Genomic DNA, 27,750 nt, shown 5'->3' with positions numbered 1-27,750 from the left:
TTTGAAGCCCCATCACAGCCCTTGCTTCTGTTTTGTTTTTTTTTTTAATTTTTTTAAAACATTTATTTATTTTTGAGACAGAGACAGACAGAGCATGAATGGGGGAGGGTCAGAGAGAGGGAGACACAGAATCTGAAACAGGCTCCAGACTCTGAGCTGTCAGCACAGAGACCAACACGGGGCTCTAACTCACGGACCGCGAGATCACGTCCTGAGCTGAAGTCGGACGCTTAACCGACTGAGCCACCCAGGCGGCCCCCTCGCTTCTGTTTTGAGGATCTGTCCTTTTGAGAGGCAATGCCAAAGAGTGGGCAGAGGGTGGGCATCGGAGGAACAGCGGTCTGAGCTTGAACCTCACTTCTATCCCTTACTGACTGTGGGCAGGCTTCTTTGCGTCTCTGACCCTCTCCATTATAAAGCAGCGAGGACAAGTACAGCAGTTGCCAGGATTAGAGGCAATACGCGTCAACTTCTGCACAGTGCTCTACACGCGGCAGACATTCGGTACCCTGGAACTATTACTGTCTCACCCTCCACAATGCCTGTAGCTTGTCCATGGCCAGGCCATGGGAGGGCACTCACACAGATGTGGAATCATCAAACCATGTAAGTTAATCAATAGGTCATTCGATCTTAGGGTACCCCAGGGCCAGGCTTCAATCTGCCCTGAGTCAAATCTCAAACTTTTGTTAGGAAGCCTGACCAGAACACTCACCAGAACCGTGTCTTCTCCTGACATCTCGAGGCATCCCTTTCCGGCTGGGCAGGAAGAAGAAACCCTCTGAGGAGAACCCACTCACTGCTTTGAGTTTCCAGCCATGGCTCCCAATCCCACAGGTGTCCGGGAAGAGAGTCGGCATCCTATAAATGCTGAAGAAGAATGACAGTGATCATGACCAACAAAGCGTAAGGATAATCACAGCGGGTTTCAAAAACTAGGCTTCGTGTTGACTACAAAAAGGTATAATCGCATGAGGTCCCCACAGTGCTTCTGAGGCTATCATTGTTTTTCAAGCAGCTCTGACCCAGTTGCAGAAACATTGGTGCTGCAGAACTTTGGCAGAAGGAAAAGCACCCCTCTCCCGAACCCCCTCTCTGCTCCCCCAAGTCCCCTCACTGCTCCACCTTCTCGAAATCCAGTCTCCGGTTGCCAGGAGGGCGCTTGAGTGAGGGAGGCAGCGGCTGAGTCCCGGCCAAGGCTGCCTTGCCAGGTTTCTTGTCAATACCTGTTGACATTTCTCTGAGTAATCGGTCCAGGCGCCTCAGGTATATTTCTTCCTATCACTGGATGGATTACGGGGGCTCTATTGATTTTGTGGTTTCATGTGTGAAAGATCTAATCTTAATCCTCCGTTGTTCATTTTCCTTAACCTTTTAATAACATGATAGGGAGGCAACCCATCAGAATGGAAATTGTTTCTTAGGCATGTTGTCATAAATACATGCCAGGGACTGTTTTATTGTATAGGAGAAGCCATATTTTTTGGAAATAATAATAATGATAAAATTTGTATGGTGTATTGCAGTTTACAAAGCACTTTCCCATATCAACTCATTTAATTCCAACAGCAACCCTGATAGGCAGGAGTTATTTTATTTACTTTGATTTATTTATTCTGAGTCTTTCCACAACATGAATTTTTATTATTACCCACTGTGTCACAGATGAGGAACCTGTATCGCTCAAGGTCACACAACTCTTAAAAATAAGGTGTGGAGTCGGGGTGAGCTGTACTTAAATCCTGAAGTGGTCAAGTTGCCGCTGTGTAACCTTGGCTGAGGGGTGTATGCACCCCACGGTCCTTTTCTTTACAAACAAAACAGATGATGCAACCTTCCTGAGATTTTGTAAGGATTAAAGATGAAGTGGGTAAACCCCCTGAACTGTGCCTGGCACCAAGGAAAGGTTTAACAAATGTTAGCTATTATAATTAATAATAATCTTAGTTATATGATAAAGGGAGGATTTACGCCAAGGGCTTTATGCCAAACCCTAGTTCTCCTCTGCTGGTGGGAAAATTAGGGTCTGCCTTTTCTTTCCCTCTCTCTTGTTTCTTTCTCTAAAGTTTAAAATCCCAGGGAATGACACATAAACCAAGGCTGTTCAGGTGAACACTGGGAAGTCTCTTTTAAGGCTGAGAGTAAAGAGTGAGAGCCTCATGATAGCAGCACTCTTGAGTCTTTCTAGAGCAGGATTCCAGCCAGGGGTGTGGAAACTGGCACACGGTGGTACAGTTCCAGACCCTGGAGGCATCCTGCCCATACCTGTGTCCTGCTGATGAAACGCCAATGGGTTGGCATGCAGATGTTCTCACTGTAGCTTGGAAAAGTTACCCGGGTAATTGCCTTGAGACCAGAAAGCGGAGGGACTGAGACTTTATTTCCAGCCATGCCACTCACTAGCTCTGAGGCCATGAGAGAGTAGTCTCCTTTACCCGGGCCTCAGCTTTCTGATTTTTAAAATGAGAGCATTCAGGGAAGTCTAGGTGGCTCAGATGGTTAAGCACTGGACTCGATTTCGGCTCAGGTCATGGTCTCACAGTTTGTGAGTTCGAGCCCCACATCAGGCTCTGTGCTAACAGTGCAGAGCCTGCTTGGGATTCTCTGTCTCTCCCTCTCTCTTTGCCCATCCCCCCCTTGCACTCTCTCTAAATACATACATACATACATACATACATAAACAAACTTAAAATTTAAGACATAAAATGAGAATGTTCACCTATAATTTGTGTTCCCCAGCCCAAATTTAGCTAGAAACTAAAAAACAAAAACAAAAACAAAAACAAAGACAAAAAAAACAATTTAAATTCCATACCCCATTTCCAATCTCAGAAACGAGAGTGGGGAAGAAGGAAACAGCAGGAGGACGCATAGAAGAAATGCTCATGTTAGGAAATCTTAGTTTGGATGACTCTGAAATTTCTTCTGGAACTCACATTCTATAGCTGTAGCACTCCAGAGCTGAAACGCACTGCCATGCTGTCTCACAGCTTTTTGTATTCGCTCTGAACCTTACTCAACAACGGGGGTCAGAAACAGATGTATCCCCAGTCTCAAAGTGCATTTCCTTTCCCCTGCCCTCCTCCCATCTCCCCTTCTCTCCTCTCCTCTCCCTTCCTTTCCTTTCCTTTCTTTCTGTGAGAAAGGCATTATCTTCTGGGTCAAATCCTGGGTCTCCAGTGATAAATCCTACGTTTCCTGACTTGTAGTACTTGGTACATGTCATTCCTGGACTTTCTGCTCAGTTCTTCATTCTCTGTCTGGGGAACTTATGTTCATTTCTGCATGATCCACCTCAAATGTCACCTCCTTTGCAAAGCCTTCCCTGACTATCCCAAGAAAAGAAGCCACTTCCTGTTCTGGACCCACAGCACTATCTCTACGACAGAATTTGTGACACCGAATTATAATTCCTTGGCTACCTGTTCCCTCATCTTCCTCCACCTGTGCACACTTCCTTTTTTTTTTTTTTTAATGCTTATTTTTGAGACAGAGAGAAGCAGAGCATGAATGGGGGAGGGCCAGAGAGAGAGGGAGACACGGAATCTGAAGCAGGCTCCAGGCTCTGAGCTGTCAGTGTAGAGCCCGACGCGGGGCTGGAACTCACAGACTGTGAGATCATGACCTGAGCCGAAGTCGGACACCTAACCGACTGAGACACCCAGGCGCCCCAGTGTGCACCCTTTCAAGGGGAGGGCTGTGTTATTCATTTGATATCCTGAACACCTGTAGAGAAGTCCTATTTGGATACCGCCTTGTTGGTAAGAATGGTAGTAATCCTGTTAAAACAGCCTTTATTAGTCACTGATTTACTTATTCATAGACTCGTATTATTTTACAGTATAGGAAAGACATTACATTTATCATCCAGCCTCTTCACTTAAGTTAGAAACTGGAGCTCAGAGAGGTAAAGTAATTTACCCAAGGCTACCCAGCAATGCAGACCCACTCAACTCTAGGACTCCTACCTCAGTCCTGTGCTTTTCTCTCAGTCCTAGTTGTTCAGTAAGGCCTTGCTCCTCACCGACTATGTGCTGGGCACTGTGCTTTATGCAGGGAAATGGGATTAGCATGCCATGGTTCCCACTCTACAGGGGTTTACAGTCCGAGTAGGAAAGCAAAGACATCATCTAAACCACCCATGAGAACATAAGCCCCACTGATTCACTAGGGTACCGACCATCTCCTGAGAACGGGTCACAGATGCCAACTAATGTTCCTTCAGGTACACTGCTCTGTTCTCACTTGCGTTGAGCTGCCTTATGCCCCTGATTCTGAAACCTACGCCTTGTACTCTGGCTTTGACAGCTGTTTCTGTCCACATTCTGCCCTCTGCTCACCCCTGTTTTGGAGTCTGTCTGACTCTTCCTCCTGGCATTTTGTGCCCAGGCTTTCTGTTTTTTTTTTTTTTTTCTTTTTTAATGTTTATTTATTTATTTGAGAGAGAGAGAGAGAGAGAGAGAGAGAGAGAGAGATGGAGACACAGAATCCCAGGAAGGCTCTGCACTGACGCAAGTTCAAACTCACGAACTGGGAGATCACGATGTGAGCTGAAACCCAGAGTTGGATGCTTAACTGCCCGAACCGCCAAGGCGCCCCTGTCCTCAGGCTTTCTTGTGTGATCTTGAGGCTCTTCTCAATCTGTCTCTTGCTTTCTTGATAGAGACTCCCTACTCTAGTTTCCAGGCCCACAAATCCCCGCTGCCACACTCCTCACTATTCGTTGGGTTAGTGCTAGCATCCATAATGAAATTAACTTGAATCTGGCCCAATTACAGAGATATTTCTATTGGCCCCTTTCTTGGGGCCTCTGGCAATGCTAGCTTTCTTTTAGTGGAGAACAAATCTGCTAAAGCACATTTTTCTTGAGATGATGGTTTCCAGTGCAGCACTTGGTTTGCAAATTATTGCACCGTTTGCAAAATGCAATCCTTGCTCTACCGAAAATGTCATCAGTATAGAGCATGGATGGCTTTGTAGAATATTATTTTTGGGGTAAGCTTATGCGGAGCTTGATAAAAACCTGTTCCTCATGATCCATAAGCCAGATGTTTCCATTGAGATAACATGGCATTGTTAGTGGTGAGTCTCACACATTAATGTAACAGATAATTATCTTTCCATCCTCTGCTCAAGTAAACAGGGAAAGAACTAGAGAAAGGTATCATAGCCAACTGTGGCCTAGGAGCCTCCTGAAAGTCAGGTGGGTCCCAAGTGGAAAGGGGAGGACAGTCACCCCACTTTCACTTTCTCCAGGAAGCAGAGAGTAGAGAAGGAGCAAGATTTGGAGTCTGTGGGTCAGTGTTCAAATTCTGGCTGCCCTATTTATCTGCAGAGCGTGTTTCCTGCCCCTGAATTGCAGTTTCTTCTTCATAAAATGCTAGTGAGAATACTTATCTCATAGGGCTGTGTGACAACAAAGCAAACATGCGGATAGGCTAACCCCCACCGCAAACACCAGCATCTATGAAAAGGACCTGGTCATAGGAGAAGTGGAGAAGGGGGGCCTGGGGAAAAGGGAGGAGCTCGAAGGGCCTGGTGGCCAAGGTCAAATAACCATGTCTAGGGGGAGTGGGCAACTGGGTGTGCCCTAGCTCAGTAAGAGTCAGAGGGAGATTTCTGGGAGACTGAGGAGAGACTTGAAGTAGGCCTCCATCCTGATAGGATGGAATCCAGAATATCAGGGGGGAATCAGAGGCCTGGCTCAGGTAAGCATGTCAGAACCCCAAGCAGGCCTGCTGGCACTCTGGCAGGACCCCAGTCTCCTTGCAGCACTGGGATAGCCACCAAATACTGGAACTAAAACCCGAATAGTGGGATTGGGTGCTCCCTGCCAGGATCTAACCAGAAAGGGGCTGAGGAGATCCATTCTGACTGGGACAGCAAAGCCAGCTTGGAACCCCGCTTGCGGGTGGGCACGTGACTGCTAATGAACTGCCTCTGTGGTCAGACCTGGCTCAGGGACGAACAGGGTGGTGCTGACTTTGAGGAGGCTTCCGGGACCTCTGGAGGAGACTCAGCAACCACTCAGGGTGTAGCTTCACGATGAAATTCTAGAAACCTTGCCACTCATTGTAAGTTTAAGCCTTCCTTGTCTGTTTGAAAGCCCCGGGGGGGAAATATTCGAGTCATCCAGACTTAATTCTACAGGTAACATGGAACCATGGAAGCTCTTAGAGGAATGGAGTAAGTGCAGAGTTGTGTTGGGTATTTATCAGACATTGTTTAAAAGGAAAGTCAAGGTGACCACTTAGAAGGCTTAACCTGCAGTAGCAGTGGAATGGAGAAGGGACATACGTGCTCAAGGTGGAATTGTCAAAATTGTCTTGTAAAGGCTGGGGAAGGGGGGTTGGACGATGCATCATGTGGCACTTCTTCCCTTGCCCCTCGAGTCAGGTACTCGACGGCAGAAAGGCCGGGATACTACACCCACCTTACTCTTCCCTGCAGTGGAGAAGCCCACTGGGGTTGGAAGAAAGGGTGAGACACTCTAGTCATGTGGGGTGGCTGAGGCAGAGCCTTGGAAGGGAGGGAAGGAGAAGTCCCACCAGCTCATTCCAGAGCTGAATTTTAAGCCACTTGTCTGTCGGGTCTCTGCTTCCCATTGGAAGGGTGGGCTGGGTGATCACTCCTGCTTCCAAAAGAGGATTTTAATGGAGCATAAAGAGCACCAGCAGCCACGTAGGCCTGCCAGAGAAAATCTGCCTCGGCTCCTCACTGGCCGTGGACCTCCAACACGTCATTAATACTTAAGAGACACGAATGCAGAGTTTACAGATGCTAGGCACTTTATGAATGCTGGCTCACTTATTCCTCATTACAAAGATAGTCTCATCTGTGTTTTACAGATGAGCCTATGGTAGCTCAGAGAAGTTAACTCACCCAATGTCACAGAGCCAGGAGGTGACAGAACTGAGCAGCTGGGATTTGAACTGCACACTGAAGACTTGTGCACTTTACTGTAGGGACACTGTGCCTCCGCTTTAGAGACACGCATGTATGTACACATTTATCTATATCGATCTACGTGTACATGAAGGGTGATATTCCAAATCCATGGTTCAGTGAAGACAAACAACTTACATGCCCAGCATACTATTTATGTATTAAAAAAGCAAACATCAAGAGATAAAACTATGTATTCTTGTAGTAAACCTTTGTGAGTGTCAATACCTAGAAGACTCTAGGAGAGTAGCCTGAATGCCTCATTGGTTTTCTCTAGGAAAGGAACAAGGACGGAAGGGCATGGTCAAGAGTTAGTTTTCTCTGTAATATTAAAGTTGTCATATTAACACTGTATTTATAATTGCTGTGGTATTGCTATTTATAAGTGCTATGCTATAGCTTAGCTATACAAGCTGTGCTTATAAATAGCAAATATAAATATAGCAAATGTATTTATAATTGCTGTAGCATAGCAAGATGATCCAAAAACGAATGGCAAAACGGGGTAGCAGAGATATCAGAGTTAGAAGCAAGCTTAGGAAAGCTTTATATTTATATATTTTACCTTTTATATTTTATCCCCCCCCCGTGTTTTTAATTTTTATATTTGCTAACATAAGAAGTATATGCTAAATAAAGAAAGTGTCGTTAGAAATTGTGAATCATGAATTATGGGTTTCATAGACTGACTTAGATGGTTTCCCTTGATCATGGCTTTTTGAGGCAAGGGGAGGCGGGTGGTGATGGTATTGCCATAGCCGTGAGAAGAAAGGCAGATTGCGGCTGCTTGGGAACAGGAACCCGTGGGCCCTCTTTCAACTCCCCAGCTGCTGCCATCTCTAAAACGTCTTTGGTGTTCCCCAGAGGAACGTCGTGCCCGCTGAGCCAGCATGCACTGGCTGTGCAAGATGCACTGCGGCCCAGGCCTCCCCACGCTGTTCCCACCTTTTCCAAGAATGCATGCGGGGCAGGGTGCCGGGTCTTTCCTAAGTCCTCTGTGAACCTGTTTGGAGGATGATAGCAACTCATTCAAAATGGGTCCAAAGACTGGCTTCCTTTGAGAAGGGGATCAAGAGATCTCTAGCGACTGCTTCACCAGGGTCGTTTGAAGCATAGAGGGAAACACTACTTACGTGTTTGAGCCCGTTGTGTTCATTCCAAACCCTCTTCTCTCTCTCCGTCATCCAACATCACCAAATCACCTCTGGAAGGTCCAGTGGGCACTGTACTGATGCTCAGTGTGGAGTCAACCTGGTGTAAGTAAGAACCCAGGTTCTGGAGTCAGACCGTGGTGTCAATCTCGGCCCTTCCAGCAGCTGCTTCTGTGACCTGGGTGCTTTCTAAACCTAGTGTCATAGTTTGCAAAATGGGAACAGTAACAGTTTGAGCCTCACAGAACTGTAGTGAGGATGATGAATTGCAATGATTTAAGTAAAGCATTTCACACAGTATCTGGCCACAAATGAAAAACTCAACAAATATTATCTATTATGATGCTATCTGCATTGGACATATGTGTCTAATAGCTCCTTGTTTCCTAAAATAAAGTTTATTTCTTTATGCCTAAAAAGGTAATAGATATTAGGGTGCTTGGGTGGCTCAGTTGGTTAAGCATCCAACTTCGGCTCGGGTCATGACTCACAGTTCGTGGGTTTGAGCCCTATGTTGGGTTCTGTGCTGACAGCTCAGAGCTTGGAGCCTGCTTTGGATTCTGTGACTCCCACTCTCTCTGCCCCTCCCCTGCTTGTGCTCTCTCTCTCTCTTTCTCTTTTTCAAAAATAAATAAATATGAAATAGTCAATAGATATTCATCATAGGGAAAATTTAAAACAAAATAACATTCAGCACAAAGAATAAAATGGAAGTCATATGTAATCCTATTCCCTGGGTTTTGGTAGGTTTTTTGTATGAATGTATGTGAATGCATATATTTATATAACCAAATTAGAATCATAATGTATAGATGACTTTATATTCTGCTATACTGAATTGTTAATAAAAACGTGGCATGGAGATAGGGCTCCCGGGCAGCTCAGTCAGTTAGGCTAGCGTCCAACACTTGATTTCCGCTCAGGTCATGATCTCACAGTTCACGAGTTTAAGCCCTCTGTAGGGCTCCATGCTGACAGTGAGGATCCTGCTTGGGATTCTTTCTCTCTCTCTCTCTCTCTCTCTCTCTCTCCCCCTTACCTGCTCATGCGTGATCTCTCTCTTTCTGTAAATAAATAAATAACTTGAAAAAAAAAAAGTGGCATAGGAAACCCTGGGATAAAATACAGGTTCTACAACATTATTTAAAAAATTTTTTTCTTTTTAATGTTTATTTATTTTTGAGAGACAGAGAGAGACAGAGTGTGGGCAGGGGAGGGGCAGAGAGAGAGAGAAAGACACAGAATCTGAAGAGGCTCCAGGCTCTGAGCCGTCAGCACAGAGCCTGACGCGGGGCTCGAACTCATAAGCCGTGAGATCATGACCTGAGCCGAAGTCGGACGCTCAACCGACTGAGCCACCCAGGCACCCCTACAACATTATTTTAATGATTGCATAGTTCACATTCATAAATCTTACTTATTGTTGGCAAAGATAAATATGAGAAATATGGCCCCTGTCTTCAAGGAGCTTATCATTGGGCATTTGGGAACAGCATCCCATTCTACAGATATAACATTTAGACATTCTCATAGCACTGGTAATTTAGACTTCCAGTATTTCTCTATTATACGTTATATAAGTGAAGGGCCTATTAATATCTGTTTGTTCACTACTATGGGAATTTTCATCTTATGAATTCCAGTTTTAGGCATGGAATTACCATGTTGAACATTATGCACCTTTTAAAGAGATTTTGATTTAAAAATCTCTTTGAATCAAATACTCCAAGTATTTGAGGATGCCCGCATCCTCATATCCTTACCAGCCTGGGGATAAATACATTTTTGTCACTGCTAATTTGAGAGACAAAAATTATCTTGTTTTCATGTGAATTTATTACAAAAATGTATGCATTTAAAAAATGTTTGGCCACTAGCAATATTGCAAATATAAAGTGTGCAGCAACATTTCAAAAAGTGCAATTAGGTTTAGATGAGAAGTTTGTTTTCTCACCCATTCCCTCCCCCCTCCCCCTGCCCCAGGTTAGCATGTGCCTAACACCGATGGATGGGGGCAAAGACTTTGCTTCCCCAGCATATAGAACAGTGCCTGGCACATAGCAGGTACTCAATAGATATTTATTAAATGAATGGGAAGTTTCCTGAATTCCATAATAAACATTTTCTATGGATACATAAGCACCTAGATGCATACTTTTTATATTATTAATAGAAATGGGAACTTACTTGGGGCGCCTGGGTGGCTCAGTCGGTTGAGCATCTGACTTCAGCTCAGGTCATGATCTCGCCGGTCCCAATTTCAGCTCCCACGTTGGGCTCTGTGCTGACAGCTCAGAGCCTGGGGCCTGTTTCAGATTCTGTGTCTTCCTCTCTCTTTTTCACTGCCCCTCCCCTGCGCACACTCTCTCTCTGTCTCTCTCTCTCTCAAAAGAGAGAGGTGCCCATTAAAGGGGCACCTGGGTGGCTCAGTTGGTTAACCAGCTGACTTCAGCTCAGGTCATGATCTTACGGTTTGTGAGTTTGAGCCCCACATTGGGCTCTGTGCTGACAGCTTGGAGCCTGGAGCCTGTTTCAGATTCTGTGTCTCCCTCTCTCTCTGTTCCTTCCCCACTCGCACTCTGTCTCTCTCTCAAAATAAATAAAGATGAAAAAAAATTAAAAAAAAAAAACATTAAAAAAAAAAACCCAGGAACTTACCAAAACCAGTCTTTTTATGTACCTTTGATATTTTTTTATTTAAATTATTTAGACTTGTTCCATTTTTTTTAAAAAAATGCCACATAATATCATCATTTAGTTAACGGACTCCCTATTGATGAAACATTGTTACTTTCTGTATGGAGCTATTATTTATGAAGCACTTTGTATTTCTCTTTTAGGAATTGTTCATATTGTTTACTAATGTTTCTATAAACTTTGTCTATAAGCTTTTAGGAGCTCTCTGTATATTCAGGATAGTAAAGCTCTGTTTATAAGGTATGCTATACATATTTTCCTAATTTTCTAAGGCCTTTTAATGTTCTTTGTAGCATTTTTTATGTAAATAGGGCTTTTCATGAAATTAAATCTATCCAAATTTTTAGAAATATGTATTTTCTGTATATTTATGGGGGGGGCTTTTTACACCTACATAAACATTCATTAATATTTTCCCCTTAAATACACTTTCACGTCTATTTGATATTTCATTTATGTGGAATTTAATTAACAATATGGTGTGAGGTAGGAATCTTTTTCTCGCAGTTTTTATTACCCCCGTTCATTTATTTGAAAAGTCTTTAGCTCCACTGATCCAAATACTTTCAATTACACATTAATTAATTATACTTTAATTTCTTGGGCTTCTGTGTCTTACATTCCGTTTCATTGATCATTCTATTTTTTTGGCCCTTTAACAATAATTTAAAATTATTTTGTCTTTATATTTTCAGATCTTTTTGATAGTATGAATTTCTTTCCATTAAATTAACTTTTTTTGGAATATTCTCACTAGCTCTTCTCTTTCAGAGACACATTAGAATATGACTGAACATGAATATGTGATTGGAGATACAGAATTGAGATTATGTTTGGAATTGCAGTGTTGTAAATTACAGATCTTCCCTCATTTATATATACCAATAAACCCATTTTTTAAAAAAGTATTTTTTAAAAAATGTTTATTTTTGACAGACAGAGAGAGACAGAGCATGATCAGGGGAGGGGCAGAGAGAGAGGGAGACACAGAATCTGAAGCAGGCTCCAGGCTCTGAGCTGTCAGCACAGAGCCTGACGTGGGGCTCGAACTCACGGACCATAAGATCATGATCTGAGCTGAAGTTGGACGCTCAACCGACTGAGCCACCCAGGCACCCCCTCCCAATAAACACATTTTAAGTTGAAAATATCATAAGTGAAAAATGCACGTAATAAATATAATCTGCGGAACATCATAGCTTAGTCTAGTGTACCTTAAATGTGCTCAAACACTCACAGCAGCTGGCAACTGGAGAAATCATCTACCATAAACCCTATTCTATAATAAAATGTTCAAAACCTCATGTAATTTATTACATATGCTGGACACGAACAACAGGATGGTTGTATGTGTATTGGTTGTCAACCCTGGTGACTGTATGGCTGAGCTGCCCAACATCACGGGAGAGCATCTTACAACCTATCGCCAGCCCAGGAAAAGATCAAACCTCCAACTACAGTTTCTAACGAATGCGTACTGCTTTCTCGCCATGGTAAGCTTGAACAATCATAGGTCGACCCGTCAGAAATCAGGCACCATCTGTAATCAGGGAGAAGTGACATTTTTATAATGTTGAACCTTCTTTCCTCAGTTTGTTTAGTTACTTTGTGCCCGCTGACAACATTTTGTCATTTTTAAAAATCCAGACCTTATATCTTCAGTATTAAACTTATTCTTGGGTAATGGAATCTATTTATACCATGAAGTGTTCTAAAAGGCCATTTCTAGCAATATAGAAAATATTGATTTTTATATGCTTACTTTTAAACTAACCCTCTTAATTCTATTAGTTTCTTATCGTTTCTGATATTTCTCATTAGAAAGTATAATCTGCAAACACTGATAATTTCCTCATTTTTAATACTTGATGTCCTTTTCTTATATTAACGCATGCACTGATTGAGGTGATAGAAGCTGACAGTTTGACCTCCCTTTGATTTTCATGGGAATGACTACAGGTTTCGCCGTTACATTTCATATTGGTTGTTGGTTTGATGTAGATGTTCTTTATCATGTGAAGGGAATTCTTTAATTCTAGTTCCCAATGGCAGAGGATAATGAATTTTATCAGATGCCTTTTTGGCATCCACTAAGATGAGACAGGCTCTTTTGACCTATTAATTGCATTCCAAGAATCAACTTTATTTAGTCATGGTTTACAGCTGGGTTTAACTTGCTAATCTTTAATTTAGGAATTTCTGATTATTCATTAGAAAGATTAGGCTATAATTTACCCTACTTTTTGATGTTTTGTTATTCTAGCTTTGAAATATGAATTGAGAAGCTGCTTTTTTTCCCCCTGTGTTATTCAACAGCTTAAATAGTGAGTCATTTTCTCCCTTCACTTGCAGTCACTCCAGGCACCCCATGCTCATTGGCCCTGCTAGTTCTTTTTGTTTGTTTGTTTATTCTGAGAGAGTGAGAGCAAGAGCGAGAGCAAGAGAGAGGGAGAGAGGGAGAGAGGGAGAGTGAATGTGAGCGGGGGATGGGCAGAGGGAGAAGAGATGGAGAGAATCCCAAGCAGGCTTCACCCTCTGAGCACAGAGCCCTATGGGGGGCTCAACCCCACGAACTGTAAGGTCATGACCTGAGCTGAAATCAAGAGTTGGATGCTTAACTGACCGACCCACCCAGGTGCCCGGCCCTGCCAGTTCTTCTGAAACTTTCCATCCGCTGCCAATGCCTCTTGATGGACTCCTACTCATTTCCTAGGACACAACACAGCCATCAACACTTTTATACAGACTTGCCCCACCACTCCCTTCATGTTACCAAGTGCCTTTATTCCAGCACTGATCCTACTATAATTTACTCATCTATTAACCTACTTTTCCCATCAGATTTTGAGCTTCTGGAAGCAGGGACAGCCATGGATGCATTTAAAAAAGAAATTTCTGAATCTCCAGGGCTTATCCCAGGACCTGGCACACAGCATGTGCTTAATAACTCCTTGTTACATGAATACACCCATGATACATTTTGCTTCAAATGTTGCCAGTGAAAAAATTTCAAAGAGGTATGTGTATGCTCCTTTGCTTTTCTTTGACAATAAAATAGAGATAATAATCACTCACTGCCATTCTGACACTTAGCAGAGCGCTGTGCTGGGAGAATGGATGTGAAAGAATAAAGGATAAAGTCAAAGAATTAAGTACAAAAATACACAAGAGCTTTCAGACCGTCTTTGATAATAAAAGGTAACGTGCACTGAGCATTTACTATGTTCCAGGTACGGAATTATCAAATTTATTTCTCATAACAGCCCAATGAGGTAGATATTATTGTCTCAATTTTACATGTGAGCGAACCAAATTTTAGAGAGCTTACATGATTTGTCTGAGGTCAAACAACGGGCACGCCTGCAGCCAGAACCTTAATTCAGACTTTCCGAATTCAGGGTCCACTCTGCAGAAGATGCCCTATCTGGACTCATCAGTAAAGACAACGTGCTCCACTTACATGAGAAAAGAGACAAATGATAAGCAAAGGGCGAAGATTTAGTCAAATTCTCCACTTCCTCAGTTTACCTTTGTTTAGTGCACAACAGAGAAAAACAAAAAAACAGATTATTGAGAGTATCTACCTGATTGCCTTTGCTATCATTTGCCTCTCTTCTGATGAAAGGGGGCTAGCCATCGAGTAAGGTTCCCTTTACTTTTTAGTTTATGCTACAATGCTGCTTTCTCCCCAAAGGACATACGCTGGACCGTGGGATCATGGACCACCTTTCTTTTTCCCTCTATGAAGGGGACAAGACAGGCAAGAGGAGACAACTTTCCTTAATTATTTAAGTAATTAAGTTCTTGGATTCTTTTTTTTTTTTTTTAATTTTTTTTTTTTTTTAACGTTTATTTATTTTGGAGACAGAGAGAGACAAAGCATGAACGGGGGAGGGTCAGAGAGAGAGGGAGACACAGAATCCGAAACAGGCTCCAGGCTCCGAGCTGTCAGCACAGAGCCCGACGTGGGGCTTGAACTCATGAACCATGAAACCATGACCTGAGCCGAAGTCAGCCGCTCAACCGACTGAGCCACCCAGGCGCCCCAAGTTCCTGGATTCTTAAGCTCATGACCTTGAGCTATAGGTGAGTGACTGTGACCTATAATCTGAAATGAGACAGATTTCAGGGTTCTCCCCACCCCCAAAGCGGAGGCACCATAGAAGGGCTAAAAGCAGAGCACGGAGAGGACTTTAGCGCTTTACTGTGGACATCTCCAACCTCGCTTGCTTGCTCCCCACTCCAGGCTGCGACCCCAGCGTGAGTGACAGGAGTGGGGAGAGGTGTTCAGGAGATTAAAGGCCCAAGTCACCAGAGGATGCCGTCTCGCAAGAATATTTAGACATTTTCCACTTGGCAGTCATTAATATTCTCCGGCAAACGATAAGCAGAAAACCTGTTCAAAAAGGCTCCCTCTTCAGATCTTGGTACCCTGGAAGATAAAGTGAATGCTAGGGTTTTGTTTTGAAATTAAATATTCATTGGCTTGGGTTACAGCCACTTACAGTTCTTGAGAATAAAACCGAATTTTTCCTTTGTTTGAAAACGACAGTCATTTCACTTTTAAGAATCAATTTCCGTACTGCGTCAGTCAGGGTAACGCATGGTGTGATTCTTGTAATAGAACAGTCACTACTTAGAATTGAATACAGAATGGCTCCAAGGATTTCGTCGCTGGTGCCTGGGCATTTCGACATCACAGAAATCCTGAAGCCAGAAGCAGCCATGGACTAGAGGAGAGACTTGGGAATTGGATCCTGGGCACCCTTCCAGCCTCTGGGTGAGCTCTTGGCTCTATTAGTCGATAGCCGCTCCATAACGGTGCGGACTTTCAGTTTCCTAGACTGTAAAGTGGACCGCATTCTTTCTTCATGCGGGTTGCATAAAGATTTAGAGATAGGAGTTGGAAAATGGGTGACACACAGTAGGAACACAAGAATGGCAGCCATCATTCATATTTTAACATAAATACTGAGAACAAGTCACTAAATGGCTTAAAAGCCATGGAGATCTTTTTTTTTTTTTTTTTTTTTTTTAATCTGTCAGGCACTGTTGCTCGCATTTGCCTTGAATTGAAACACCTTTTAAAAGCTTTCAAAGCTTTGAAGGTTGATTTCAATGAAATCAGTTTTTATTCGAGGCGTTTCTCCTACTGTCATTCTCAGTAAAACAAAAAAACACTTACTGTCAAAACAACAAGGGCTTGCTCTCAAGCACAAAATGAGAGCAGATATATCTGCCTGATTTATTTTGGCATCTGCCTAGAAGTTAAATAGGACACCTTTTAATTTGCCACTTCTTTAGGATTCATTTAGATTGGAAAGGTAAAGCACCAGTGCTTGGGTTCAGGTAAACTTGAACTAGTTGGACTAAAAGGTGTATTCTTTACCTCTCAGATATGTACCCTTTTAAAAGGGCCAATTAAAGAAAAAACTGTGTATTTAGCAACATAAGATGGTAACATCTAATGGGGTTTTCTTTTTACTTTAAACTGGAGGAACTTAGAAATCTACCTTATTACCAAAGATCAACTAGAGGTCTGGGAAAGAAAGTCAAAGCTGTCAATGAGTTTATGCAGAACTATTAAAAAAAGTGAAGTTTTTTTTTTTTAACAATTAAAAACAACTATGAGTAAAGAGACTCAGAAGTCAAGTCTCAACTCTACCATTTGCTGGTTGGAAGTTATTCAATCTCTCTGTGTCTTTTTTAATCTATAAGTTGGGGAATATATCTACCCACTTGTTAAGGAAATTACCTGGGGCAATGGACAAAAAGCTTATAGCACCTGCTGGGCACATAATTGTGAGCCACAGCTATTATTCACAAGAGCCTGTATAATATTTTCTAGCAATTTGATCCAGGAGTGAGCATTTCTTACTGTATGAAAGTTGTGTCTCCTATATGCCCCAAATTTATTTTGCTGGAATTTCAGCCCATTCCTTCATTGTCTCAGTGTGGCAATAACATCTGTTTAATACTTTCTGTGTAACGAGGTCATACGAGGGCACGTGGGTCTGCAATTATTAACATAACCATTCCTAAACGGAGGTGTTACTTTTTGTCATGTCAATGATCTAACTGCAATCTGTGATCTGGCTGATCAACTAATTTAGATGTAAAATGAAATGAGAATCTCACACATATATACACATACATACATACACACGCATAAACATCGATATGCACACATAAACATTTTCTGTTCTTTAATACACATACAAGTCAAGGTCCAGCTCCAAACCTGAGTTTTGTCTTATGTTGTCTCATGTTTGTTGATGTGGACTGCATGGGGGAATGTGAAGAAAGATAAATGCTTCCTCTTTGGATCTCTTAAAGCAGACGACCTTACACTGAACTACGCAAACTCTTTGAAGGTGTCGATGAACCTTGGTTTTCAAACCGAGAGTTTATCAGGCTTTTTTTTTTTTAAGGGGGAGACACAACTTACAGACCTAGTCGTGGGGTCTTTCCCAATTTTTTGACTACACACTCCTCTCTCTTCGCTGCGACTGCTTCTCCAAGCATACAAGTGCCTGAAGTAAAGTGAGGATGAGCTGATCTAACTCCTCAATGAAGCTTTCCTCCTCTTTCCGCCAGGAAAACAGAGGCCTTTGCCTGGTCAGATGGATGCTTAGATAGAAGCAGTTTTGTCTTCCAATCCTTCGTCTGAGTATCCAGTAGAAACTTGCAGAATAAAACCAGGCTAAGCTGTTGTTCTCAAACATGTTTATTTGTTAACAGTTATACATGGCGTGTTACAGAAATTAATGGAAAATTTCTAAAAATTTCACTGTTGCTGAATGTATTGTACATAAAGTTAAAAATAATGTGTCCATATATGTTAACAAACTGTCATCTGAGGTAAAGTTAAAGTAGGTCTAGAAATGTACTGAAACAGTCACTTTCTCTTTCTCATCTTTATTAAAAAAATATGTGTCAGAACGCAGAAATTGAAATAAACCAAACCCACAGAGTAAACATTTTTTTTTTTTTTTTAAAAGAAGGTGCCCGGTACATGACAGGATGGGGTTTCAGGAGACACTGGGATGAGGACGAATTATAAAAAAAGTCTTGCGGCATGGAAAGATTGTAGAGCTACGGGGCATGGGGACAGAAGGACAGGTGGCGTTTCCCTGGTTTCAAAATTTAAAGTGACAAATTTAGTGCTAGTGAAGGATGAGGAATTAACAGTTGTACACACGGATTTTCTATCGGTCTAACCGGAACTGGGCAGACTCTCCAGGGCCTTTTGGTTTTGGCTCCTCGGCTCTTATTTGGAAATTCCACTGTACTCTTGGGATAGGATATGGTGGTTCTGAGCTCACCAACCAGTGCTTGTTAAAAAACAGAATTCTGCCAATGACAACGTGGATGGCAGTTTAAAATCTTGACCTTATTTCCCTCACTGCAATGCATCACATGGGCCTCTTTGTTAAGTTCAGAGCCAGTTACACTTTGGGTCACATTCAGTGAATGATGACAGGTCCACTGGGCTGTCACTCCCTGCTATGGAATGAACTCCAGAAGGTGTAACTGAAACAGCAACACTGGCCAGGCTGGCGTTCACTTTGAACGTGTCACAGGCAGCCCAAAGCATCAGTGTAATGGCGTCGTGCTTTCAAGGCAAAGTCAAGACAGCCATATTGAGGGAGAAGATATAGCACCACTTGTTAGAATCAGAATCATGGACAACGGAGCAATTGAAGCCATTTCCCCCATGGGAACTGCCTAGTGTATCAAATCCCCAGGAAACAGGATTGAACCGGTTTTAAGACGACTCTCATGGTTATCAGACCTTTCCCATTTTCCCCTTTGTGTGAAAGGATTATTTAATTATAAAATGGACGTGCATTCCTGGAGAAATCATGTGGACCGATAGGTGACAGTTATGGGGGGAGGGGGGTAAACGGCCTTTTTCGCTTTTCTGGTTCTTTGGACCTTCCACATTAGGATGACGTTGACATATATTCTGTACGGACATTTGGTCAGTTTACCTAAGTGGGAAAAAATTACGTTCCAGCCATCTGTCAGTGTCAAATTTGGGCCTTGAGCAGTGACAATTACCTTGATTTTCGATTTTCTCTTTGTGAGCCAAGTATTACCTTCTTTCAAATCACTTTTGTTTCTGTTCATATGAAGAACCAAGATACACAGGTACTGAAGTCAATCATATCAATGCCAATTCTACTTCCCAAGGTTTAAAACCAAGTAATGATAGTTAACCCCAAATCCAGTTAACCGCATGGTCCTCTAAAGTTTTCTCCTTAGTGTTAAACCACTAAATTCAACATACTGGAACATCGGGAAAACACACTTGACCTGTAGCACAATTCTCTGTAGGGCAAAAATAGAGAGATTCTTTATGAAAATCATGTGCTAAATGTATGAACTGAACACTGTACTTTTTGTCTCATCAATGTAAAAAAAGGAAGCTTAAACTCTTCTGTTTCATATACAAACAGTTCAATGATCTCTATGGGGGTCGGTGGGCGTGAAGAGATGGGAGGGAGTTTCAGAATCTAAAGGACAGGCCTTCAAAATGTGAGCATTGTCTTGTGTTCTCCACCGAGGGCGGGTGTTCTTGTGGAAGGGCTGGAGTAGACGGTGGGGTCACGTGCTCCCTTCTTGCTCACTAGCTATGGATTGGCCAACTGCTCTGCCACCTGTCCCTGAACTCCAGCTTTCCCCCATCTGCTCCACATAACATCTGGAGAGGGAGCCCCATCCATCAAGTTTGTCACATCCTGCACTCAATCTGCTACCTTCTCTACAGTGTAATGGCATTATTAAAAAGCATTTTCATTAACATTTATATTTACAAAAAAAAAAAAAACTGGCATTTTTTTTTTCATTAGAACTCCTTAAAGCCATTTCCCTTAAATATTTAAAGAGTTTAATGGTAAGGTTTTTTTTTTTTTTTCAAGTTATAAAATAAAAATCCCATTTGAATTTTCTGATGTACAAAAAGAGATAGCGATGAACAGTTGTGATCCTGGAATCAGTTTGTTATTCCGAATATTCGTGTCACCATTGTTCCATTAGAAAGTCGGTTTTAAGATCCAAAACCGCATAACCAGGATTGTACCAGAATTATTTGGCAAATGACTTTTCTTTGAAAATGGCACGTGGAGAAGACACTTGTCTGCATAGCATCACAGCAGCAAGATATCGGAAAAATAAAAAATATCATTTTATTGTACTTAAGAGTTTAGAGCTTCTTAGAAAACCAGATGCATTTTTTCGTCTTTCTCATCAATGGGATTCCGACGTCCTTTCCTACTCGCAGAATGAAGATTTGAACCGAAAGCCGTCTGTCTTCACCAGAGTGCAGAAGAGCTAAAGGGGTGTTTTGGCAACATTCTTGATCATAATCAACCACTTATCCGTCTTGTGATTTTCAAGTGAATTCCTTTCATATGAGGCTTTTCTTTTCCAGTTAGATTTCCTCACCCATATCTAAAAAAAGTCAGAAGCAATACAAAAATCTTTACACCCATTAATTTTTAAACATGACCAAGGAAAGGGGACAGAATGGCAGACCAGGCCCTGTGGAGTGATGAAAATACATCATCATACGTCAAAAGGCAAAGGGATGACGATACTGTTGTCACGAGGACATCTTGCTCATGTCTAAAAGAAGTCAGTGCCAACCCTGCTGTCACTCTCTGAGGCCTGTAACTCCACATTTGATGTCTTTACAGTGGCCAACAGGTTGAGAAATAAAAAGAGAATTATGATTTTGCGTACTGGGTCATCTTAAACCCATGCTGAGAGAGCTCAGAATATTTGTCAGGTAAGCATTGGCTTAATTTGTGATTTAATGTTGGGTATGATTTTTTATACTTTTGTGTGTTTTTTTTTTCCTCTTGTGCTGCCATAGTTATCTGCCATTGTTGCCATGAATTCCTAGTTCCCTCTTCCAAATGAGTTCTGTTGGGCAGTCGTGAATTTCTTCATGGGATGAGGTGAGGTGAAAGAATACAAGAGAGCCTGTCACGATGCCGATTTCCATGCCAGTCTTGAAGCACCTGTCATGAGCCCACATCGATGCTATTTCTTAGGTCTGTTGATCTGTGCATAGAGATGCTCCAGCTCCTATGGACAGAAGGACAAAGTGAGACCTGCTCTTTTCCAGTTAGGATTTCCTGACACAACTTGGGAAAGAGGGTTTGGGATGAGAACAGAAAGATGACAGTTTATGATGGATGACCTTAGGTACGTTTTGGATTATTTGATCATGACGCATGTCATTTTGGCAACTTTGTTTAATCACTAAGAATAACTACTCACCCAGGTCTGTCCTTGGCTTTCAAGCTGAGACTGGTTCCCCATTAGGGGAAAAGGAAGGTATAGCAGAGAGAGCTGGACGACCTGTGTGAGGTGGGCAAGATACTTATCCTTGCTGAGCCTCACTTTTCCCAACCATTACATAGGAATAATACTGTTTATCCTACAGGGTTCTTGAGAGAATTCGAGATAATCTATATGTAAAGCGTCCAAGCGCTTGGCAGGAAGAGGTCTTCAGAAAATAACAATCATCAAGAGTCGAGTCGAAAATTTTCCAACATAGTTTTATGAATGTCTACTTGAAACCACTGAAATTCTATTTCAAACTGTCTTTGGTTTCTGCAGGCAGTGAGGACTGAGTACGCTTTTGAGCAGGAAAAACAGCGAATATGCCTTTAGCTCTTAGTGAAGAGCTTCTGGGACTCATTTCCACTAAATCTCCTGCTTCAGGGTTGACCAGTCATCCGCCTGCACCCTGGAACTGGCTGTCCTGAGACACACACAGGGATTTTGACCTGTATGTGACAAAGCAAACCTTCAGTCCAAAGGCATATGGGAAATGGTGTTTAGCCTTGTTGACACTACCTGAGACTTGATGTTGAGACGGCCCGGGGTGCACTGGCCAAGCAGATCAGATCAAGACACTGGTCTTAGGCATATATAGGCCCTTCCTTTACCCTTGACCTTTTGCTGTCCACTCTTGGATATTTGCGCCAGAGTTAAAAGGAAACAGTGACATCTTAATTCTGTCATATTTCTATATTAGCCTGCCTGTTGCCATGTGGGTATAGATCCTTTCTATTTGCTTATTTTCTTCAACCATCAGATTGAACTGATATTCTGGGAGCCCTGGCTATGCGTCTGGCACCATGCTAGGTATCTTTAAGTACAGTGTCTTTTTAGCTTATCACAACAGACTTGTAAAGCAGATGTTTTATCTGTTTTGCAAATGGGAAATCATGTACAAAGCAGTGAAGCAATTTTCCATGCTCCTACAGCTAGGGAAGTTTGGAACGTGAGACCTGAAAGTAGGGTCCAGTGCTTTTTCTAGGCTACTACAACAACTGCCGTGGAAAAAAAAAAAAAAAAGAGAGAGAGAGAGAAAAGACCAGTCCTTCAATCTGTAGTGTTGTAGAGTGCTTCGCGGTTTACAAAGCACCCTCCTGTCTTATTTTATCTGCTTAACTGTCCTGGGAGTGGCTTTTCTTCTTTCCATCTCATTTTGCAGATAAAATCTGAAGGTCATAGAAGTGGCATGATCTCAAGGTCATCGAGCTGTACCTCATGCATTTAATAGATCACATTGCTTGCTTTTATTGTACGGTGGGAATGGACTAGGAGATAATTTTGTCCAGATCCATCATTTTATAGGTGAAGAATGTGAATCCTAGAGAAGGGAGCTTTTGTTTCCCTAGAATCACAAAGTTACTTAGAAACCACATCCTGAACAGAATCCAGGACTCCTGCTGTCAAATCTAAGATGTCTTCTTCTAGACCTCACTACGTCTGTATTCTTCCAGGAAAAAGCATCCGTCTATCCTTTGAGACCCCCTATTCTATAACAGGAGAGAATACCAATTTGTCCCTCCATGCTTCCCACCCATGGGACTTCATACTGCCCTTAGAAACATACAGAGTAAGTGTAATCTTTCTCCCAAATGTCTCATGACAGAAAACAGGGAAGCCCATTATTCCATATCCTACCTCTGGGTTACTGCTTGCTAAGTTCTTCTGCTATTTTACACGTGTGGACCCAGCACAGTAGGTGCTCAATGAATGAATTTGTTGGATTAATGAATGACTATGATACAGCTTCTACTCTCTCCTCTGTGCCGATCACTTTGTCCTAAATACAGTCCAGTTTGGCTTAATTCTCTCAAACTCTCAAACTCTAACCCAGCAAAATCTATAGCAAGAGGATTTGTTATGCACCTCATCTCTTCCCTACCAATGCCTTGAAATGTTTCAAATACCTACTGCAAGGCTAACCATGCAACCTTACCGTGTTTGTGTTTTGGGGGTGGGCGGGGTGGAGCAAAGGGAGAAGTAGTGAAGTCAAGTACAAGTTCTGGGGAAAAGACATGTCCCGTCTATGCTGGGTTATAGGATGTATCTTCATCATTCCTGGGTAGAACTTCTCTGCCCACTCTTCTTTTTGGATATCCTAAGAACTCAGGCCGCCTTGATCTCACCCTACAATTTGCTCTATTCTAATTTTGGAAACTAATTTATTCAACAGAGAATGACACCTAAAAACAGAAGAAGACAGCAGGCTCAGACAGGGTAATTAATGCCACACTGCATTAACTTTCTGCAGCTGAGATAAATATTCACACATCTCCTGCTTGCCGGAATTTAGTTTCAAATACCCATCACAACAGTGGTAAGGACTGCAGTCAACTCTCAATTATCCCCACTAATGAAGGGGAGCAGTGGTGTGGAAAACCCCAAGCAGCAGATAATCCCAAAGTCTGACACTGTGATGCATTATAGGTTTTGGCAATAGCTTTAACTTCCTTGTTACAGAATCTTAGACTGTCAGAGCTGGAGGGGAGTAAGAAATCATTTGATCCAGAAATTTCTGACCTGGCTTCTGGCAAGGTCATGATGGGGTCTTCAGGCTATTTTCAATATTCCAAAAGCCTAAGTGGAATCATACATTAACATAGCACACCATTGATATTTTTTGTTTTCTTTTGGCAGATCTGACCACATCTCTGCCCTCCTTCAAGGGCTCCCCAGTCACCCACAGGGTAGGGTCAAAGCTCCTTAGCTGGGCACACGAGACCCATTTGTCTCTTAGTCCATTAGAGCTAATAAATGCCCCTTCCAGACTGTGAATCAAAACCCAACCTTCAGGTCACGTAAATCATGGTTTTTTTGTTTTTTGTTTTTAAATGTCTTTATGCCTCTGCCAGAATGATCTTTCTGCAATGGATTTGGTCATGCCATTCTCCTGCTCAAAACAATCCTCCTGACTCCTTATTACCCCAAAGAAAATGCAAACCCCTCAGGATGGCACCTTTCCAATATGGCTCCACCTTCTTATCCAGCCTCATTTATTTCCATTCTCTCTCTTATGCCCCACCTTCTGCTCTTCTGGTCACCCTGGTCACATGACAGGATTTTCCCATCTCTGAGACTCTGCTCGGGCAGTTTCTTCTGCCATTGGGGCCTCTCTTTGTCCTACAATGGGAGTTTCTACTTTCAGACCCAGCTCCAGTAGAAAGACTTTCTGGACTCTGCAGGTGACATGGGCCACTCTGCTCCCACTCAGAATTTGGGCACAGTGGAGCTCACTGTGTAGAACATACTAGAAGATAACATGATGCAGTGCGGACAGAGGTCTATACAGGTCACGGCAGGGGACTAGGACTGCAGGACTCTGTGCGGGTTACTTTACCCCTCTGATTTCCAGTTTCTTCATTAGTAAAATGAGCCTAGAAATCCTCTCTGTGAGAGGTGCGGTGAGGATCGAAGGAGGAAATATACATTGATTGCCTAGCAGAAAGCCTGACATGTAAGAGATACTCCAAAAAGGTTAGGTCCCTCTTGCCTGGGGATGTGGTTTTATCCCTCCTTTGTAGAAGGTAGTTTTAGGCCTCACAATCACCTGTAGGTGGCTTCTCCTTCAGAGCACATAGGAGCCACTGTAACGGGGCTCTGTTAGGAAATCTAATAATGGCACTGGACTAGCCCAGGGAAATTGTGCAGAAAGAATGTGGGGTTAAATCTATAGAATCTGGGTGCAGGGTCCCGTGGAGAAGACACTTCCACATGTTTGCAGACGATGCCCCGTACGAATTATGTGTTCATGTACAGTAGCCATGGAGAATCACAGAATTAGGGTGATAAGAGCTTATGTTTACAGAAACATATACAGTCTGCAAGGACTTCCTTAGCTCACAGACACCATCTCACTTGGACTTCATAGTGAGGCTGTCCCCTGGATATTCCTATCTCTACTCATAGCGAAGAAGCAAGTTTCTCAGACCTTGGGGACTCACCCAAGGTCATTCAGGCAGCACGGGCAGAGCTGGGATAGAACCAGGTTTATTTGTTTGTTTTTTAGCTTTTTTTTTTTTTAAATTGCAATTAAATATGCATAGCAAAGCATTTGCCATTTGAATCATTTTTAAGTGTGCAACTCAGTGGCATTAATTATGCCTGCAGCGTTGTACAACTCTGTCATCACCCCAAACAGACTGCACCTACTAAGCAGTCTCCCATAGCCCCAACCCCTGGTAACCTCTGATCTGCTCTCCATTTCTGTGAGTTCACCTATTCTCATCTTAAAATCAACTTCACTGAGGTGTAGTTTGTAGACAATGAAATGTTCCTATTTTACGTGTACAGTCGGAGGAGTCCTGAAAAACATATCCACCCGTGTGGCCCTCGTCACCCTGATCAAGCTACAGAACTTCCACAACCTTCCCTGTGTCCTTTTCAGTCAACGCCTCTCTCCAGTGCCAGCCACCAGCACTGATCTGCTTGTGACCACTATCAACAGATTTGTCTTTTTCTAGAGTTTCATGGAAACGGACTCAGGTATCCTTAAGCCCACTGTCCTCTCCAGTACCACGTGCTCCCTCTTGTAGAAGGTCAAAGTAAGAACGGCTCGTGGCCTGACACCTCTCACCTACAGGGAGAAAAGCTGAGGCCTCAGGCTTGAGGGTTGTTTTTCCTGAAGTTTCGGAAACAGAGGAGAGCAGCCCAGGGTGCGGTCTCTCATTTCTGTGTCTGCTTCCTCACTTCCCCCAGTTGGCCGCCCCATTTTGGCTTGAGGTTTCCTATCCTGCCTTATGATGAGCCCCTTTCTGAAGCCACCTAAACTATGCTTAGTCCTTTGCACCCATTTAATTTTTATTAAGTTTATTTTCGGAAACCTTTTTTAGCTACGTCTACCAAAGGATACGTCCCTTGAAAAAATTATGGGTGGAGAGAAGACAGGGCATGCTGAGAAAGGTGGTCTTAGAGGAGAGGTCAATGTGCACCATGCAATCAGCTTGCTGAGCAAGCCCGTCTATGTCTGGGGTCAAGCCAGGGGTCGGACCGGAGCCAGACAGGAGCTAAAGCTTGAGCCCCTCAGCACCACCCTGCTGAGGCAATAACCAGCCCCAACACTGGGGCCCAGCTAAGTGGGGTTTTTACATTTCCTGGCTTTGCAAATGAAAAAGGTGGTGGTAGCCAGGGAGTGGAAATGAGGCTGAAATGAATCAAGTCCTATCTGAAGACATGAATAGAATCATTAAAAATGCATGGGTTTTAGAGCCAGAAAGACCCTAGCAATCCTAACTTCCTGTATGAACTTAGGCAAGCATTTTACCTGGGCCTCAGTTTCTTCATCTGTAAAACGGGGCTTGTAACATCTACCTCAAGGGATTGTAAGAAGTAACAAATGAGCTCAGATAACAAAAAATGTTTTAACAAATGCTGGGAGTCTTTGAACAAAAAGGAAAAAGAAAACCCCACAAAGTTTTCTGATCACTTTCAGGCTGCATGTTTGCCTTTCAGGGTAGAAAAGTCTTTAAAATACAGGATGGATTTAAGACAAATACCTCAGAGATGGACACTGCTGCCCAAATGCACTTGCTCCCTGGGATCTTGAGATGTTGCAACACACTTGGTGAATCCAGAGATGCAAAATCTGAGTTGGGGGGGGGGTTTGTCCACAAACATTTTGATCAATTCTACATTTCTCCAACAATGATGGACACAAATTATCTGCTTTGCACATGTACATCATCTTTCTTGCTGTTGTCACAAAGTAGATGAAGACGCTGAGGTTGTTGATACCAATTCTCTGCCATGAGCAGAGGGTCCTGTCCAGAGTAAAGTCCTGGTCATCAGGAGAGGGTACTGGATCTCAGGCCAATAGTCTCTGGGAACCCTAATAAAGTCAGCATATTTAAGGGGCTTCAGTCCTGTCCTTTGTTAGAATAAGGCAGCCTGGGGGAGGGGTGCTGTTAAAGATCTTATGTGAGGAGTGGGTCTTCCATGCCCTGACTGGGTGAGCCGGACAAGTTAGAAGGTTCTAGAATGTCAGCTGGAAGGATATGGGAATTGTTTTACAGAAGAGAAGACCAAAGGTCAGGAACGAAGCCATCTACCTCAAGTCACACAGCTGTTAAGTCAAAAGGAAGCTGCTAAAAACCCATGTGGTCCTGGTGGGGTTGAGAGCTCTCGAACTATATAATGTGGATGTAGGTTCAAATCCTAGCCCCATTATGTGTAAATCTTGTGATTTTAGCAAGCCATTAACCTGTCTACTTGTCTTACTTGTCATATCTGTGAAATGGGAATAATAAAAATACTTAAGAGGGTGACCCTGAAGATTGAATTAGGTGATGTTTCTGGAAGGGTTATAAACACGCTAGTAATTTTGAAATATATTTTATTAGTAGTAGTAAATGAAAGGCATGGTGATTACCTTCTGCAGAGTGATTCTAGAGACAGTGAGTGGGATCTAAATCAGAGGTCGGCAAACCATAGCCCGTTGGCCAATTTTGGTGGCTTGCTGTTTTTAATAATTAATTTGATAAAGTATTTTAAATAAAGTATTATTGGCACTCAGCCACATTCGTTCCTTTATGCATTATCCCTTGTTGTTTTCTTTCTCTAACAGTAGAGTGGACTTGTTGTGACAGAGACCTGGCCCACAAAGCATAAA

At 42.7% G+C, this 27,750-nt stretch overlaps 1 protein-coding gene across 19 annotated transcripts in view; it reads right to left on the bottom strand.

Moving 5' to 3' along the window:
* Nucleotides 1-17,502: 17,502 nt before the first annotated feature.
* Nucleotides 17,503-27,750, bottom strand: part of DAB1 (DAB adaptor protein 1) — a 1,137,940-nt gene continuing 1,127,692 nt past the window's right edge. For all 19 annotated transcript variants that reach the window (XM_078451862.2, XM_078451864.2, XM_078451865.2 and 16 more), the window contains one exon: nt 17,503-20,888. Coding sequence is in view for 1 of the 19 variants with exons in the window: in XM_078451872.2 (XP_078307998.1) it covers nt 20,844-20,888 (45 nt within the window). In the remaining 18 variants the exon portion in view is untranslated. The remainder of the gene's footprint in view (nt 20,889-27,750) is intronic.

This window comes from Panthera onca, chromosome C1 (assembly GCF_046562875.1).
Source record: "Panthera onca isolate mPanOnc1 chromosome C1, mPanOnc1 haplotype 2, whole genome shotgun sequence".
Classification (NCBI taxonomy): Eukaryota; Metazoa; Chordata; class Mammalia; order Carnivora; family Felidae; genus Panthera; species Panthera onca.
The sequence above is the reverse complement of the archived record's forward strand: the minus strand, read 5'-3'. Positions and strand labels throughout refer to the sequence as shown.